Below are 19,021 nucleotides of genomic sequence, written 5' to 3'. Positions count from 1 at the left end.
GTAATTCATGAAAAATGGAGACATTCACTCATCTTTGGGGCTCAGCACCAATACAGAGTGGTATGTCCAGATGATGTGTCCTGATAGCCCCCCCCATACTGACTGCTTAGCCTCTAGGAGACGGAAGTGACTGAGGGCGAACAAGAAGGAAAGGGGCATGTTATCTGAAACATGAGATCTCCCAGCTAAAACCTAACTGCTGGGCTCGGGGTGAGGGATCCTTAGGGCCTGAGGTGGGGCCTACTTCTGACCTAAGCATGGCCAGCACGCACATATCATTTGGACAGAATTATGCCCAGAGGAGTTGAAGGATTGTTTCCCTGCATTTTTTATAGCATCAAAAGGCAGCTTTTTGTGCATGCCCAAGATTCCAGGAGGAGAATGGATAAAGAAGGGATTGCAACATGGCCATCTCCCCTAGGGGGTGATTTCTCACTTTCTCTTTCACTATCTCTGTCTCTCTCTCCCTCCAGCGAACGCATGCACCCTCTGGCAGAAACGTCTAAAAAAATTTTTTTAAGGCAGATTTTTAATTAAAACACATAATTATAAGAATAGAAAGCCCAAAAAATAAAATAAGGCCCTGCCATAGGAGGACACACTTGACACTATTGCTAGGCAGGTGAGGCCACTGGGAGGCCCGGAGAGATTTCCAGCCCACCCTGAAACACTGGGTGTTTGGCATAATCTGTAGTCCCAGCTACTTGGGAGGCTGAGTAAGGCAGGTGGCAACACGGCAAGACCCTATCTAAAACACCACACACACACACACTCACACACACACACACACACACACACACGCACACACCCTCAGAGGTTAAAAAAAAGTACAGTATCATGTTGTCAGGAAGTCATGATACATTTTTGCATAGAAAAATAAGTATCTAGATACTAATCTAATAGTTTATGATACTCCTACTTCTAACCTTTGGGTTTAGGCTAGATAGCACAGTTAGCAGCTGAGGGAATAGATCCTGCAACCCAATGACTAATGTAGACTCCTTCGGGGCCACCTTTGTGAGCCACGTGGCTTTGGCAAGTTATTTCATCTCTCGCAGTGTGACTGCCTCAGCTTTCTCACATATAAAGCAAGGACGTCAAGAGTTACTGTGAAGGGACCAGCAGTTAGCGTAATGGCTATGTTACTAGATTCCCATGTAGTAGACCGCGATTCGCGTCCCGGACCCAGTGGCTTAAAATTCACAACCAGGTGCGTGTGCTTGCATGCCCAAGATCCAGAGAGGAGAATGGAGGAGAAGGGATTACAGCGTGGCCATCCCCCCTGGGGGGTGATTTCTCGCTTTCTATCTCTCTGTCTCTCTCTGTCTGAGAAGACTAAACGATACTCCCAGCGGGCTGCTCCCCACACGGAATGCATTCACACGCCAACAGATGCCAACCTGAAGGCACGATGTCAGCTCAGTAGACAATAAAACCAAGCTTTCCCAGGGTCGCAGCCAAGGTTCATAGTTCCAACTATCAAGTGCTCAATACTTTTAATATTCCTAAGAGTTTGTTACCATTCAGCAGGGGCAAACATGGATGCTGCTCATGTTCATGGTATTTTTACCCCTCCATAGGCCTGGTGCCCTATTTTTAAACCTTTTATCTCACAGAGAAAATTATGCTAAGGCTTGAAATCTAATGAGTGATCAAATCCGATACAAGAAACACTGTCTGTAATCAAAGAAAACGCAAACAGCCTGAATATCTATGATTCCCAACAGCACATAAAAACAGGAAGTTACAGTCTTAGCATCATGTAATTTAATCTTGAACTCAAAAATAGAAGTTTATTCCTATCCTAATTTTGGCTTTCCTTTTTTAATGCATGATTTTATGTATCAAGCCAAGGAAAAGGCAAGAGCCATGTTGTGCCTTAGGGACACCACTGAGTGAGGGGACCTTTCTCGCACAAAACTGCCTAGAAAACATGGCAATGCTACCTGGGCAGAACAGGGGCAAAACGGGGAGGAAGCAAAAGCCAACACCATCTACAGGGCATGTCTATGCTGAGCAGGGCTCGTGGTTCTTTGAGAGTTGTGAAAGGACAGCCTTGGTTTCTGCAGGACAGACGGTGGCTAGACTATCAGGAAACAGGTCTGAAGTCTCAGATATGGAGCACCTGGATGTTACTGGACACACCAATCCTTTGCTCTTGACTCAGTGCCCTGTAAATGTAGACTAGCCCGGATTAGCCAGGAGACTAAAGGGAGTCAATAGATATAAAAGAATTTAAACAAAATACAGAGGAGTGAAGGAGACAAAGAAAACTAGGGGTAGCCAGGGCAGGGGAAGATAAATGACAGGTATTGGAAAAACGGGAGCGTGAGAGAAGGATGGGAAGCCAGAGGGTGGGAGGAAAAATAGGGGTGGAGATTTCTGCAGACGCCATTTAATATCTGATTGTTCTTCACATCGATTTAAGAAACGGTGCCCAGGAGCACCCCTGACCTGGTGGAGAGCAGGACCATGTCTGCCGGGAGATACTGCCCATTGACGACCTTCACGACATCACCCACTGCCACCTGGAGAGCCGGGACAAGGACAGAGGAGCATCAGAGATGATCAAGGGGTTACATGTCAGAACAGAAAATAACTACATAATTAAACCATGAAGTTTAAGACAAAGAAACCCAAATCATTTTCTTCAACAATAACAAAAGGAAAATTGCTTCCAAACAGATAACAGATACTATTCCCATTTTTACAATGATGTTTAATGAAAAAGAAACAATGAAAGAAAGAGGGAGAAGAAGAATGAGTCAGATGTTAAAGATCTCATTTTCTGCCAAGGGCCCACTCCTTTACAAACACGTAGACATTTCCATAGCTGCACACAGTAGGGCAGAGTGGCTGCACACAGTAGGGCAGGGTGGCTGTGCACAGCTCCAGAGCCAGGCTGATGCCAGGCTTGGACGTCCCTGTACTGCAGGACAGCCCTGTACCCATGGGAGGATGAGAAAAACTGTGCCTAAGTTTTCTCATCTATATTTCATGGGGTTACTGTAAGGATCAATGAGTTGACTCATATAAAATTTTCTCTGTTTTATAATTGGAGAAACTGAGGCTCCAAGTGAAATAAATACCTTGATTAAGGTCACATAGTCAATGAGTGTTAGAATCACAATTCACGACTGGACAATCTGACTTCTCTGACTAAAAAAAGTAATACTAAGGACAGTCAGTGGTATGGTAGTTAAGGCGACTGGATCCAATATGGCTGACTGCCCAGTTCAAGTCCCAGACCCAGTGACTTGAGAAACATTCCAGACGTGTGTGTGTGTGTGTTTGGGGGGGAGGGGGGGTCCAAAATCCTGAGAGGAGAATAGAAGAGAAGGAATGATTGTGTGGCTATCCTCCCTAGGAGGTTCTTTCTCACTTTCTCTCTCTTTCTCTCTCTCTCTGGAAAGTGCAAAAAGGAAAAAAAAATACCACCTAAAAGGCCCTCCAGAAATACAACAGACAGCAGAAAAGATGTGTATACCCTCAAGAAATCACCAGAAAAGGGTTATGACCAACGTCAGAGGCTACCTTAGAAAACAGGGTCCAGAAGACCACAAGCCAAGAAAATAGACTATAGTCTCCCAAACAGCACCACAGCCCAGTGTCTCTAAATCCTTTCCATAACAGGACAGAGTGCCAGGTGGGCAAGAACGTGAGCTTCCAAATCAGGCACACCTTGGCTCAGATCCCAGCTTCATAGACACACACGCACGACTAGGTCCTTGAGCTTGACGAGCTGCTTCACTTCTCTGAGCCTCAGTGCCCTCACCCCCAAATGGGAAAACAATACCACCGGCCTTGTAAGGGTGATGGCGACTAAGTAAGTTCATGCAGCACCTGGCAGTGAAGCAAGTGTGCTAAGTGTTCATCCTATCAACACACACAGAAGTGAATGGACACCCTGAGCGTAAGAGTTGTAGACTGGAATTCTCTGATGACACAAGAGGAAAGGCCATTCCTGGTGTACTAATTGCACAACTCAAAATGGGTACTTATTTTCTATCCATGTTATTACACTGTTAGATATCAAGAATTTCAGGGGCCAGCAGGTGGCGTGGTGGTTAAGGGATCTGGACTTCCACATGGCCGACCACGGTTTGAGTCTCGGACCTTAAAGGCTTGCTTTCTCACTCTCTCTCTCTCTCACTCTGTTCCTCTCCGGTCAAATTTAAAAAAATAAAGGGACCAGTAGTTAGTGTAATGACTATATCGCTGGATTCCCATGTAGTCGACCACGGTTCAAGTCCCGGACCCACTGGCTTAAAACTCACGCCAGGCGCATGTGCGTACATGCCCAAGATCCCCAGAGGAGAATGGAGGAGAAGGGAGGGTTGTGGCGTGGCCAACCTCCCTGGGGGGTGATTTCTCGCTTTCTGTCTCTCTGTCTGTCTGGCGAGCACACAAGCCCTATGGCAAAAAATGTCTCCAATAAATAAATAAATAAATATTAAATAAAATAATTTTTAAAAAGGATTTCAAATAATGTAATACTTGTGAGAAAATACTGGATTTTATAAGCTAGCAAGTATCGAAGTTTAATTCTCTGTGGGAGGAAAAGGGGGGTTTACTGAACCATACCACACTACCATTTCAAATGGCCTATCAAACTGTGTGGAGAAATCTAAGTTATCAAGTGCAACATAGAGAACGATGATCAAAATTAAATTCCAGAATCACCCTACATCTCAACTTAGCGTGCAATTTAAAGGCACAATTTAATATGCAATTTAAAGGCAAAAGGATGGCATGTAGTCAGTGTATTCCATAATAAAGAGAAATTAAATACTGGATGCTATAGCCCTATTCTAACAACCATTAATACAAAAGTTAGGGGTACTTATGTAAATTAGAAGTGTTTTTAAATAAAAATATTTTATATGAATAGTTTAATTACTTAGAAAAATTAGAAGGAGCAATTAGTAAAAAAAAAAGAAGAAGGAGGAGGAAAGAAAAAGGGAAAAACTAGAAATGAAAATCAGCCATGTTTTCAAATGAAAAAAGGCAGTGTTTCTTTTTTATAAAATTCAAAGTGGGTGGACAAGGGAAATTATGGCTTTCTCTCATCTTTACTTTCTATATAAAGAAAAATTTATATTCCAGAAACCAAGTACCAAAAAGTTTCATGCACAAGAGAAACTACTTGAGATTGTCTTTGACGGTGGTTTTCTCTTTGATATTCTTACATGTGTTCATTCCTTGCATGTGGAATACTATCTCCAAGGGTGGGAAATAACCCTCTCCACATCCCTGACACCACTCTAGCTTCAGAGGGTTCCCCAAGTCTCTTAGCTTTAAAGAGGCAGCTATAAGATCCTCCTGCAGTCAATCAGTTATCGGGACCTCTTCAGCTGCCTCTCGGGTTCACTAAGCACTCAGGCACAGCCTAGGGGAAGGCTGATGAGCTTCGGCGGTTCAGATTCAGTGTTATTTCTTTGGGGACCTTCAGGTTAAGTCCCTCCTTGCCTGGCATCTCTGGCACCTGTGACCACTGCTCTCTTCCATACTCTCATTCCCACAATGACCGACTCAGGGTTCTGCAGTTGCTCCTGGCTCTCCCAGACCCTTCTGAGTTTTACCCAGCTCCCCGTCTCTGGAACAGCATCTCTCAAAGAAAGCCCTTCCTTGCCTGAACCAGTGTGTCTAGACTAGATGCCTGTGCCAGGTGTTTCCAGAGCAGGGAAGCATACCTACCCCGGGCTTGACGGCTGTGCTGCATTACAGTCAGCCCCAGTGCCTGCACTGCGCCAGGGGTTCCTGAGTGTGGGCCCCTGCACAGCAGCACTGGCCTCACCTCGGAACTCCTGAAACATGCACATTCTAAGGTCCCACCACGGGCCCACTGAATCTCAGAGTTTGAAAGTGGGACTCAGCAGTCTGATTTAACAGCCCTCCAGGTAAAACAGACCCACTACACAACAAGACTTCTTAAGGGCAGGGGCCATGCTGCTTCTTCCCGGCCTGGCACAGTCTGGGGCACACTCTAAAAGCTCCATTTAAATAAACAAAATGCATTTTAAATTGAAAAAAAAAATGCACATGGGAAAGCAGACAACAGGTGTTTCGCTGGGGCCAGACAGCAGCATGGCAATAAAATGCAGTGCTCTGTGAGACTGACCGCAGGCTCCAAGTTCACGTCGGGATATCTCCCTGGGTATACCAGGCACGTGTGTGCCCATGATCTGGGCTGGCTGAGGCTGGGGGTGGAGGGCAGCATTAAGGCCCATTGGAGGTTCTCTGTCCGTCAATGAAGACATAAATTAATAGACTTAACCAAAAAAAAAAAAAAGCAGGGGTTTTATTTTTTCTGGGGGTTTTATACACACAAAAAGTGTGTATAAGAAACAAAAATGAGCTTAAGGAATCTGCAAGGACATCAACTCCTAGACACCCAGCTCAGAGACCATTGCTCTATTTTCTGCTGTTTCAAGTAGTGTCAGACACTGTGAATCCAAATCATGCTTCATGCCAGCCAATATCGGTGCCTTTCTGGGGAGGGGAGCAGCAAGAAGAGCCCTAGAGAAATAGAGGGGCTCTTCCCCAGTCCTGTGGGAATCCTTGAGTTCCTATAGCATTGGGCACATGTCTCTCCCTATGAAGTCAAGAATTCCCAACTTCTTGACCAAGAACCATCATGTCCAAATAGACGTTTGCAATACAGGGCCTTTAGTTTGTTACAAATGTTAAGGTGGTACCTCAAAACACTAGAAGGGGGAAACGTATTTGAACAGTGGGTATTTCTTCTAAAACAAACCAAAATAGAACAAAAACTCAAATGAATCATGCAATTACCATAGCATGAATATTTTTCAGATATAAAGGGCCATAAGAGTCATTTAAGAATATTGTTTACCAGGGGCCGGCAGGTGGCGTGGTGGTTAAGGTACTGGACTCCCAAATGGCCAATTGTGGTTCGAGTCCAGGGCCTGTTGGCTTGCTTTCTCACTTTTGCTCTCTCTCTCAATCTCTCTCTGGTGAGTACACATGCCCTCTAGCAAATAAAATAATAATAATAATAAAAATAAATAAAATTAAATGAATATTTTTTAAAAACTTGTTTACCAAGTTTTGTTCAGCAAGAGAAATTATTTTAAGTTACCCTTCAAAATAGTTATTTTCTTCTGAAATCTTGTTAATCTGCTTCAAATGCTAATCTAATAAGGCTGGTCCCAAAACATCCTGTGTTCATTAAGAAGGGCCAGCTCAAATAGACTCACTCAGAAAGCTAATTTTATCAGATACAAAATACCCAGGTGGCATGGCGATTTCTCTAGATGTTCTGTTCATCACTATGAACAACGAAAACCAACACGATTCGCAAGCTTCCCATACTTCGTAATTTCAGGTATCCGGGACCAAACCCTTCCTTGCTATTATAAAGTTAAGAACAGCAACCTTTGACCAAGTTCAGCCACCTCTGTCTTGAACCAAAACGAGATGATTTTCAACTCCTACTCCACTGATCTAATATTTAAAAAAAAAAAATCTTTCTACCAAAAACATTGAGTGATATCCCCCAAAGTTTTTTTTTGTTTGTTTTGTTTTTTTAAAAAAAACTATAAAAATTTGAATTTAGGTTAGGGAACAAGAAAAGACTACAGAAAATGTTTCTAGAATGGGATTTAGAAACTAGGAAATGTTTTGTGATTTCAGAAATATTCATCAGAAGTAATGAAGTTCACAACTTGATTTGACACACTCAGCACCCTCCAGAAAAGCAGGGGATAGTGTAAACATTCATTAGTTCTAAGGAATCCCCATGAAAAGAAAACCTGCAATATAAATCTTATAAAACATGAAGATGACCTATATTTTAATACAAACTATGATGCAGTCAATGCCAGCATTAATGATAAGCCTCTAAACCAACACTTTCTATTATAGCTTTAAAATCAGTTTTTACCTCTTTCCACATAATGGTATGCCACATACCATTTCTTAGCACTGAAAAAGAAAAAAAAAATTATATTGGTTAACCCTGGTGATAATTAAAATAAAGCCAGATATCTAAAATTCAATAAAACTCATTTAAAATTCCCCTTATTAGTTCTAATGTACCATATTCTTAGACATAAAGGTTTAACCATATCCCCCCCAAAATGGATCCCAATCTGTGCATCTCCGTAACACTTATACAATACTATATGCACATAAATGTTTATGTATATATGCAAATTAAATCTACTCATATTCAGTCAGTCGGAAGAGAAAAAAATGCTTGTTGTTATGCAATTAAAACCCACACAAACGAAGTTCCTGTTTTAGACAATTCAAACAATAAAAAGGAGATAGAGGGAGGGGAAAATAAAAAGCAGACAGAGGGGAGTAGGGAGAGCTAATCCAAGGATATGAAAGCTTGGACATTTTTTTTTCTTCAGTTCTTGCCATAGAATGTACATAGTCCCCAGAGAGAAAGAGAGAGAGAAAGGGTAAGTGAGAAATCACCCCTGGGGGCATGGCCATGCCACAGCCCCTTCTCTTCCATTCTCCTTTAGGAATTTTGGGCATCCATGCACAGGTGCCTGGTGTGATTTTCAAGCCTCCAGGTCCAGAGCTCTAATTGCTCAGCTGGCCATGGGATCTAGTGCCTTCACCACCACACCACCTGCTGGCTCTGAATACTTGGACTTTCTATGGACATAAAACCTGTCTAGTTCCTGGAAAAGAGCAAAGTTTTCTAAAATCTTGAAATACACAAATCCTATTCAGACCTCAGTGAGGACTGACATTTTGTTCAATTTGTCATTTTTACTGTTCTTATAGATCTTTTCCCCAATGTAACTCAATATCATTATTTATTTAAAATTCCTTAAATGGAGATCTTATTCTTGAAAGTTATAGTGGAAAAAATGATGCAGCGTGGTATCTTACCTATTGTTTTCTTTTTGTTAACTGCATTGTCTGCCTTATGTCGCTTCTGTTACAGAAAGTAAAAAAAGTTCTTACATTCAAAAGTTCCACATGAACAGTTACAGTGAAAAACGACAAAACAAGAGCAGGAATAACAGGGGCAAGAAAAAATATCAAACACACTAGTTTTGTAAAACCTGATTAAATGGTCCTGTGATCTATCGTGATTCACTAAGTTTAAATTCAGTCTACTCTAGTTTAAATGATAGTATTTTGGTTCTAATAATTAATAAGCACTTTGAAGTATATACTCTGTCATTTTTTTTTTAATTTTGGATCAGACTAAAAGAATTATTCAGTATGAGAAACCCAACAACAAACAGCTGACTCCATTTTACTGATAAAGCACCTTTGTTTTGTATTACATGTATTTATTTATCCATTCCCAGAAAGATCTACAATGAACTCAGAGATACACTGAGACCAGAGTAAGGAGAGAAGATTATTATACAGGAAGCAAAAGACAGCTACCCTAGACAGTACTACAATGCTTCCTTTGCTATTGAAATGAACTATCAGGTTGATGCAAAACTATTATTTTGCATTGTTGAAATTTGCCATTTGATATGAGATACATCCTTAATAAATGTGATTATATATCATTTTAATGAGCATTTCTCCCTTTATGGTTTGGTTTTGTTTTTGCCAATGCCTTATTACTTGCTGTTTATTTCACATGTATTTTAGACTATGGAAATGATGTTAGACAAAAAGAAAGCTTGAACAATTTTCTTATTCAAGTACAAAATGGGTCGCAAAGCAGCAGAGACAGCTCGCAACATCGACAACACACTGGCCCAGGAACTGCTAACAAGCGTACGGTGCAGCGGGGGTTCAAGAAATTCTGTAAAAGAGACAAGAGCCTTGAAGATGAGGAGCACAGTGGCTGGTCATCGGAAGCTGACAGCGACCAAATGAGAGCAATTATTGAAGCTGATCCTCTTACAACTACACAGGAAGTGGCCAAAGACCTCAGCATCAACCCTTCTATGGTAGCCCAGCATTTGAAGTAAATTGGAAAGGTAAAAAGGGTTGATAAGTGGGTGCTCACGAGCTGACCAAAAATCAAAGAGATCAGAGGTTTTACGTGTCGTCTTCTCTTATTCTATATAACAATTAAATTTTTCAACTGGATTGTGATGTGCAACAAAAAGTGGACTTTATGACAACCAGTGATGACCAGCTCAGTGGTTGGACCGAGAAGCTCTAAAGCACTTCTCAAAGCCAAACTTACACCACATAAAGGTCATGGCCACTGGTCTGGTGGAGTGTGACCCACTACAGCTTTCTGAATCTCAGAGGGCAACCTCTACATCTGAGAAGTATGCTCAACAAATCAACTGAGGGAGATCCAGAGACCGAACGTTTGAGAACAAAGTTTGAAAACAAAGTTTGAACTACTTCAGTCTCATTGTATGTAGGTATTTAAGACACTCTGAGTACATGTTCCCTGGCCCAAAATAACATCAAAAATTTAGAGAGGCGGATTAAGCTATAGCCCTACTTCCTGTGTTAAACATATCATCCAGAGCCACACACACACTATGAATTACATTCCAATGTCTTTAGTATTCAAAAGCAAGCACTTACAAAATCTTCTACGATCTCTTTGATGCCTGCAATTGTTAGAATAATGATCAATGGCACCAGGGTGGTATATCTTCCTGTTGGAGATACGTCTGGAATTTGCTGTAAAAGACCACAGGAGACAAGCTGCAAATTAAAATCCCCTCCATGAAAAAGAAAATAAGGTATTCAACGCTCCCTCTGTTGCAGTTCAGTTCCATGCTTTTTACATAAAAACGATTATCTTATTTTAAAAACTAGCTACGGATCCAGCCAAGGGGTGCAAGCAAGCAGTTGTCACTGTGGGATGGCTGTGGCTGCATGAGAGGCCAGAGCTGGGTTCTGGCCCAACCTAAACAAGCCAGTCATGGTGGTGTGCTAACTAAGTAGGAGATGGTGCAGGAAGATCACAACAGGAGACTCTGGAAAAAAATTCCTATGTCCCCTCCCCCCACTTTTTCTTTGTCTCATGTCTCTCTCTCTCTCTCATTAAAACAAAAACAAAAACCCTAGCTATGTATTTCAGCTATTTAAAATTTTTGTGCAACATTGACCATGTGTTTGGACAGAAAAAGGGATAAAAGTTTGACCCTAGGACCATTTTCAATGTTTTTTTTCTTTTTCTTTTCTTTTTTTTTTGTTTTTTGTTATAAGGCAAGTGAGCTCACCACAGAGAGGCAGAGAGAGACAGTGAGAAATCATCCTCCAGAGGAGGTGGCCATGGCCAATCCCTTTTCCCCCATTCTCTCTGGGATTTGGAGCACGCATGCACAGGTGCTGGTGTGATTTTTTTCAAGCCACCAGGTCTAGGACTCCAACTATGGTCAGTCATGTGGAAGTCCTTAACCACTACGCTACCTCAGTGGCGCTTTTAACAACTGCAGTTATCCTAAAGGCAATATCAAGCCTCCTATTATACAAAGTCAAGTTTGTTCACCCTGTCAAGATTAGATGAGGCAATCAAACCACATTCAAACACTGACACGCTTTCAGTTCAGTAACCTTTCAGCAAAATCTCATTTTGCATGTAATCAAGGATGCAAATTCTGAACAACTTTTTAAAACACATTACCTGTAATAAGGCAATGAAGAGGAAGAAGGCATTAGCAGCTCTTCTAATCTGCTCATACAAGAATCGAGGTAGAAAAGTCAACACGCTGTACTTGGCCGTACTGTAAATGCAAAAGAAAAACCCAACCCTTAGTTATAGGTAGAAATTCTTTAGAAAACAAGAACAAAACAAAAAGGTTGAAACCTTTTACAAATGGTTTGAAAAACATTATGTTCAAAACTCAGGACAAGAAAACTGCTGTACCAACTTTCTCAGAACACAGAGCTTTCTTTATTTTGCCAAGGGGCTCACCTGATAAGAAAACCTTCTAATGTGAGCATTGTTTTCCAACATTGATATACACGTGTTTGGTTTTCACACTATAAATATAGGCAGGGAGATGTACCCACCTCCAGGAGCTCTGTGCTACGAACAGCAGACGTGTGATTAACGGCTCCATGTGTCCCTCCGGACATGGACCACAGATGTCTCATGCTTCAGTCACACCCACGTGAATTCCATTCCTCCCCTACGCACTTTGCTTGGCCACCTCTGCTCACTTTGCTTCCACCTGGGCCGTCCTCTCCCTCCCACCCTGTCTCTTCATAACGGAACTGTCCTTCCCATCTTACCAACTCCAAACCTATGTATTCTATTAAGATCGGGCCAACCCATAATAACTCTTCTTTCTCCAAGCCCACAGCATTTACACCTCTAGTACACAGTCTCTGCTTTGCTCTGATTTGATCTATTCCTCTAACTCCAGAAAAGTTTATGGGAATGGCGAGACTATTTGCCTCAACTCTGTATGTCCCTAGCACAGAGCACATAGTCAATGAACAACAAAATAACCTGAAGGCATAAACGGAGAACCGCAGGGATAAAATGAACCAGACCTCCGTTGGCTGCCCACAGGTTTAACTGGGTTCACACTAAGACAGTTTCTACATGATTCTTAGCTCACTCCCGGCAGGCATAACTGTGTCTATTCTTTCTTTTCTTTTCCCTTTCTTTCTTTTTCCCTTTCTTTCTTTCCTTCTTTCTTTCTTCCTTTCTTTCTTTTTCTTCCTTTCTCTCTTTCTCTTTCTTTCTCTCTTTCTCTTTCTTTCTCCCTCCCTCCCTCTCTCTCTCTCTTTTTCTTTCTTTCTCTTTTCCTTCCTTCTTTCCTTCCTTCCTCCTTTCTTTCCTTCCTTCCTTCTTTTCTTTTTCTTTCTTCCTTATAAACAAGAGGAAGAAAGGAAAATGGAGAGGAACTACCCTTAACAGGGTCTTTTTTTTTTCCTTTTTTTGGAGAGGTTTTTGCTCCAGGGCGTGTGTGCTCAACAGAAAGACAGAGAGAGAGAGACAGAAAGCAAGAAATCACCTCCCAGAGGGGATGGCCACGCCGCAATCCCTTCTCCTCCATTCTCCTCTCGGGATCTTGGGCACACACACACACACACACCCGCGCGCGCGCGCGCGCGCGTGCCCGGCATGAGTTTAAGCCAATGGGTCCGGGACTCTAATCATGGTGGGCTACATGAGAGTCCAGCGACATAGCCATTACGCTAACTGCTGGTCCCCCTCAACAGGATCTTGATGCCACAGTCCACCCCCAGCATCAGCCAGCCGCAGACCACAGGCATACGCATGCCCAGCAAACTCAAGGGGGTCTGCAGACAGGAACCTAGAGCCTTCTCATGTATTGTAGATCGGCCTCGCAGAGTGTCACGTTTTACTGCAGCGCCACCGTCCGTCTCCATCTGGGCCTATTCTTAACTGAAATATACTCTAGCAAGATTATCTAGCAGGTTTCATAGACGCATTCAAAGCACCAAAATAGAAGGGCAAAGAGCCCAGGAGGCAGAAAACACCAGAGGCATGTGCTCTCTATGAGACCTGACAGCAAACTCTCCGGGGATGACAAGATAAACCCAAACCTGACAGCTCAAAAAGTACGGCAGCCTGAGGTCACTGGCTGGAGCGAGAAATGGCCTCACGTAGCATCTACTGCCCCGGCCTCAGAGAATATCATCCCCAGGGCACAGCAGCCTGGTGTTTCACAACACTCACAGTCGTCCTTAGAGACACGGTCGTGCTTCGCCTTCTTTAGCTTAAGGAGCTAGAGACGGATATGGCAGTTCATACAAAAGCCATGTTTAAAACCACTCCAACTTAAAGAATCTGGCATTTGAAGAGATATTACTGAATTCGTTGGAAAAATGTGCTCACATGGAGCCCCTCCCTATTTATGGAGCTCTACGGGGTAAAAGGATGTCACTGTAAAATTTGCATACAGAATAAACTTGCTGACATTAAGTTCATTGAAGAACAGAGAAAATACATCAAATTCTAGATGTAGGTACTTCAAGACTTCATGAGAAAATAGAATTAAAGTATGAGTTTATTTTATTGCAAAAAAAATTTAAACGATGCATCATTATTTTTTTTTATAATACGCATTTTCTGTTAACTTTTTGAAGCCCCCACCCCCACCACCATACAGGGGAGCTCACGGTACAAGTTTGCTTAAATGTAGCTCGGAGCACAAAGAGAAATGGAACATCACGTATTTCTTCGTGGCAGTACTGACCACTGAAGTTAAGCAGCCAGCATTGATCAGTAAAGGAGACATAAACATTTACACACTAAGATAAGACCGTGCAAAATATCTTGCAAATAGACTGATGATGACATTGAACCTATTTGATTCCGTCCATAGGAAATGCACACCCACCCACAGGTGGCACATGACCTATCTACGTGTGAACGTTTCCCACTTGAGCAAAACTCTGCGTGTGCTTAAGGGCCCACATGTCGCTACGCATCACGAGGGGAACAGGAGTGGAAAAGGATTCTTGGTACAGGGAAACAAAGATGGAGGGCAGCGGGGAGGAGGGAAATGAACACTAACTTTTACTTGATTAAAACTAGAAAAATGAGCCTAAGTGTCTTCATCCTAAAATAGAATCAGCATGATCTATAAATCAGAGAAACTAACGTCTCTCTTAGAGATCTACTGTGTGCCATTAAAGTAAGACAGTAAGGGCCAGCCAGTGGCAGAGCTGCCAGATCCTACAGGGTCAACCACACAGTGTGAGTCGCAGACCCTGATGGCCTGAGAAACATACTAGGCACACATGCATGTGTACCCAAAATCCCAAGAGGAGAAAGGAGAAGAGGGACGGTGGCATGGTCATCCACCTTGGTGGGGCAGTGCTGTCTCACTTTCCTTCTCTATCCAGCAAGCACGCACGCCCTGAAGCCAACTGAAAAGTAAATATTGGGTTGTCGGAAAAGTCATGACACAGTTTTCTATGTTTTTATATGAAAAAAAAAATGCATCATGACTTCTCTGATGACCCAATAAATAAATAAAAATTTTAAAAATCATAATAGTTACAGTAATGTGCAACTTGATCTGTCCTGTTACAGAATTAAATGTGGAAACTACAACCATGTCAAGGCATCACCCATCAAAATCGGTCTGCAGGAATAGTTCAAGATGGGGCTGCTCACATTTAAAAGTACATACAAGTCTCCTGGGGAGTTTATTAGCAGGCAGGCCCTGGGGCCGGCAGGTGGCACAGCTATACTGCAATGTTCTGTGGTTGATTCTGACCCATATGGGAACGTCCTAAGTTTGCATCCCAAGTTCTCCGTATGCACATCTGGCATGAGCAAACATGCCAGTGATCCAGGCTGGGTGGGACTGGGGATGGATTGTGGCAAGAAGACCCTGTTGGAGATGTCTATCTCCCTGTCTGGGTCTCTCTCTCTGTGTCATAGAAGAAAAAAATAATTAAACTGTAAAAAACTACAGAGGCTGGACAGTGGCACAGAGCTAAATGTGATCCCCTGTGAGTTGATCCACATGATGAAATTGCAGGTTCAAGACCAGAGACCTCCTTGAGTATATCAGGTATCTGTGTGTCCCTGATGTGGGGTTGCTAAAGCGGGGGGGTGGATTGCAGCATTAAGACACTGTTTGGGGTGCTGTCTCTGTTTCTTTCTGTTTCTGTTTGTCTTATTCATTAAATAAATAAGTAAACTCTTTTAAAAATGTAGATTCTGGGGATGAACAGATAGTGTAATGGCTACATCACTGGACTCCCACATAGCCAAATGCGGTTCATGTCCCAGGCCCAGCAGTTTAAAACTCACGCCAGGCGTGTGTGCATGCATACCCAAACTCCTGAGAGGAACATGGAGGAGAAGGGATTGTGGAGTGGCCATCCCCCCAGGAAGCGATTGCTCCCATTTTGTTCTTCTGTCTCTCTGTCCCTCTGACGAGCGCATGTACCCTATAACAAAAATCCCTCTTAAAAAAAAAATGCAGATTCTGATTCAGTAGCTCTGGGATGGGCCAGAGAGAGCATAGTTAACAAGCTCCTGGGTGGGGCTGGTTCTCCGGGTCCAAGATCACACTTTGAGTGTGAGAGTTTCGAGTGGCTCCTAGGGAGGTCAATTTGTACAGATTTCTGACCTGAATTCAATCCAGCAATTAAATCTTATGCTATAAGATCTTATACTCTAAGGTGTGCAAGAAATGGAGATGTTTTACCATTCACTGTACCGGGGAAAGAACACCCCTAGGGTGAGATGGGCAAAGGAGCTCCCCAGTAGAAGAGTTTGTTCACTCGGGGAGTAGGTCACCCCTGAAAGATTCCCACCCATGCAGATGTCAGAACTACTGCCCCCAGGCTGCCAACTGCAAAGGAGAACAGCTACTGCAGGTGAGTCCAAGGCATTCAGCAAGTCTCAAACCCTGGAACCTGGAAGAAATGACTCTGAGAAGTCAGAAACATTCTGGGGGTCCTTCGGTATCCCCCTAAACATCTGTTAGCCTAGTATTTTCTGAAACTGATTGACTGGCGGAATGGCAGGACTTGTCACAATTCATCCATCCAGCCTCCCACAGACATTTACTGAGCACCAACTCAGTAAATGTCTCAACTCTGGGCCGGGCTCTGGGGACACTGAGGGGAATCAAGATGTCAAAGATGCATTCCCTTGAGGAGATTTCATGCTGGAGAGGAAATTAGATTACGAATACACAAACAGAGCACATGATAGGTTAGAGGGTGGAAAAACAATTAAGGAAAGAAAATACAAAAAGTTTTGCTGGCTGAGGCTGGAAGGAAGGGAGAAAAATACATATACATACACATATATATTGTATATGTACACAGACATACACACACACACATGCATATACCATGTGTACTCAAAATTGCAAGAGGAGAATGGAGAGAAGGGACTGTGGTATGGTTATCTCCCTTAGGGGGATGACCTTCCTTCTCTGTCTAGCAAGCACACATGCCCTATAGCCAATTTAAAAATTAATTAATTAAAAAATTTAAGAATAGTATAATTTCAGTAATATACAACTTTATCTGTCCTGTTACAAAATTAAAGGCATAAACTACAAACCCATAAAGTCATGGGTGTGTGTGTGTGTGTGTGTGTGTGTGTGTGTGTATTTGCCAAAGGACAAGTGTACTTACCAGAAAGAGAGAGAGAGAGAGAGAGAAAGAAAGCACCCTCCATGGGAAGATCATTCATTTCGTATTCATTTCTCCCTCTTTTGAGAATTTTGGGCACGTAAACACATACACCAGGCATGATTCTCAAGTTGCAGGGTATGGGACTTGAACCTATAGTCGGTCATGCAGAAGCCAGCCACCTTAACCATCATACCATGAGCTGGTCAGGGACAATTTTTAATTGCACAATCAGGAAAGGTTTCACTGAAATGATAGCAGGTGAGCAAAGCCCTACAGGAAGTGAGGAACAAGACCTCAGAACAGAGCTCTGAGAACAACAATAGGAAATGCAGATGGGAGGGCTCTGCTGCTCCCCTTGTAAGCCGGACAACAAGGACGTCAATTTGGATGAATGAAAGTGAATAAGTATTATAACTGGCCAGAACTGATCTAAACAAGAAAGATGTAGTACTAACTGCTGTTTTATAAGTTTGCTTGCAAGATGCATGACAGAGTAACCTAAAGTTGGTCCTGATTGCAGGGAGGGAGTGAAAATGCTGCCTGCACCAGAGTGACTAATCAGACTATGTATTTTCAATCTTGCATTTGCATAAAATGGACCAATGGGAGTAAAGGGCAGGATCTACTTGTCTATAAAAGAACCCAGCCTGGACCAGCACGTGTCATGGAGGTTAAGGTTCTGGATCCCACCTGGCAGGCTGTGGGGTTCAAGTTCTAGACCAAGTGGCTTGAAAAGTACATAAGAGGAAGGGAATCAAGGAGAAAAAGAAAAAGGCAAGACATTTAAGGGACACAGAAATGGAGAATTACCTGTTGATGGTAATATGTATGATAATATCTTTAACTAGACTGGTATGAAGTGTGTTCAATGCTGGGAAAATCAGTTTATATACTGAGGTGATGTATAGTGATTGAATACTTAAAAACGAATTACTAAAAAATCAAATCACTTTTAAATATATTATTTATCAATGTATAATATATGCATGAAATTTATTGTACATATGTATTATATTGTATATAGTCGTATATGGTTTTAGAGACAATAATTATATAATAGAAATTTATAACAGATGGCAACTTACTTTCAATGGTCTAATCCAGAAAACCCATAAGAAAAAGCAAAATCTACTTTTAAAAGTTTCATTATTTTCCAGCTTCTTAGGTTTAGCATATCAAAATGTGATTTGTTAAAGTTGTAAGTAAATATAAAAAGTGAAATAAGAGAAACCGTATGGGACAAAACGATAACAGCAACCAAAAACCGCCTTTTCAGTCTTTGGAAGATCCCAGTCCTCTCTTCCTCTCTTTATTTGTGTAAGTAATGCAATCCTTTCTATCCAGCCAGAAAAATGATCATATTATTGGTCTGTGCTCCTGAGAGGCAGATCCACTGAGTCTGGTAACAGTATGAAGAGAACAGAAGTCAAAGTCACAAGAACGACCAACTCATTTGGCCTTGTGGCTTATATCAGTCTTTTTCTCTTTAGAAAGAGAATCACCTGGGGGAACAGCAGTTGGCATAATGGCTATGTTGCTGGGCTCCCATATAGTTGACCACGGTTCAAGTCCCAGACCCAGTGGCTTCAACTCACACCGGGCACATGTACATGTGTGCCCAAGAACCCGAGAGGAGAATGGAGGAGAAGGGATTGCAGCATGGCCCTCCCCCCAGGGGGTGATTTCTTGCTTTCTGTCTCTCTTTCTGGCCAGTGCATGTGCCCTATAGCAAAAATCTTTCCCCCAATAAATAAATAAATAAACGAATAAATAAAATTAAATAATTATTTTTTAAAAAGAAAGAAAGAAATAGAATCATCTCGAAAGTTCTAAGGCGAGGCCATGGTCTAACAGTGATATCTATCTGTATATCCCTCACCTAGAGAACCTGACTCAGCAGAAGTGGAATTTGTTCTATATGTGCTGGGCACACTCTCCTTAATAACCCATATGGTCTTCCAACATGGGGAACAACCCATTAGGAAACAGGGCCTGGCACATACCT

The 19,021-nt window shown here is 42.3% G+C and overlaps 1 protein-coding gene across 3 annotated transcripts in view; it reads right to left on the bottom strand.

Annotated features, from left to right (window-relative positions):
* Positions 1–19,021, bottom strand: part of ATP8A2 (ATPase phospholipid transporting 8A2) — a 693,132-nt gene that overhangs the window by 575,892 nt on the left and 98,219 nt on the right. For all 3 annotated transcript variants that reach the window (XM_006159534.2, XM_006159533.1, XM_006159536.2), the window contains exons 3-7: positions 11,552–11,651; positions 10,504–10,602; positions 8,875–8,920; positions 7,907–7,947; positions 2,455–2,528 (exon numbers count right to left, since the gene is read on the bottom strand). In XM_006159534.2, coding sequence (XP_006159596.1) covers positions 2,455–2,528; positions 7,907–7,947; positions 8,875–8,920; positions 10,504–10,602; positions 11,552–11,651 — 360 coding nt within the window. The remainder of the gene's footprint in view (positions 1–2,454; positions 2,529–7,906; positions 7,948–8,874; positions 8,921–10,503; positions 10,603–11,551; positions 11,652–19,021) is intronic.

This window comes from Tupaia chinensis, unplaced genomic scaffold (genome assembly GCF_000334495.1).
Source record: "Tupaia chinensis unplaced genomic scaffold, TupChi_1.0 Scaffold000634_1, whole genome shotgun sequence".
In the NCBI taxonomy this organism is placed as follows: Eukaryota; Metazoa; Chordata; class Mammalia; order Scandentia; family Tupaiidae; genus Tupaia; species Tupaia belangeri.
Note: the sequence above shows the minus strand (reverse complement) of the source record. Positions and strands in the feature narration are given on the sequence as shown.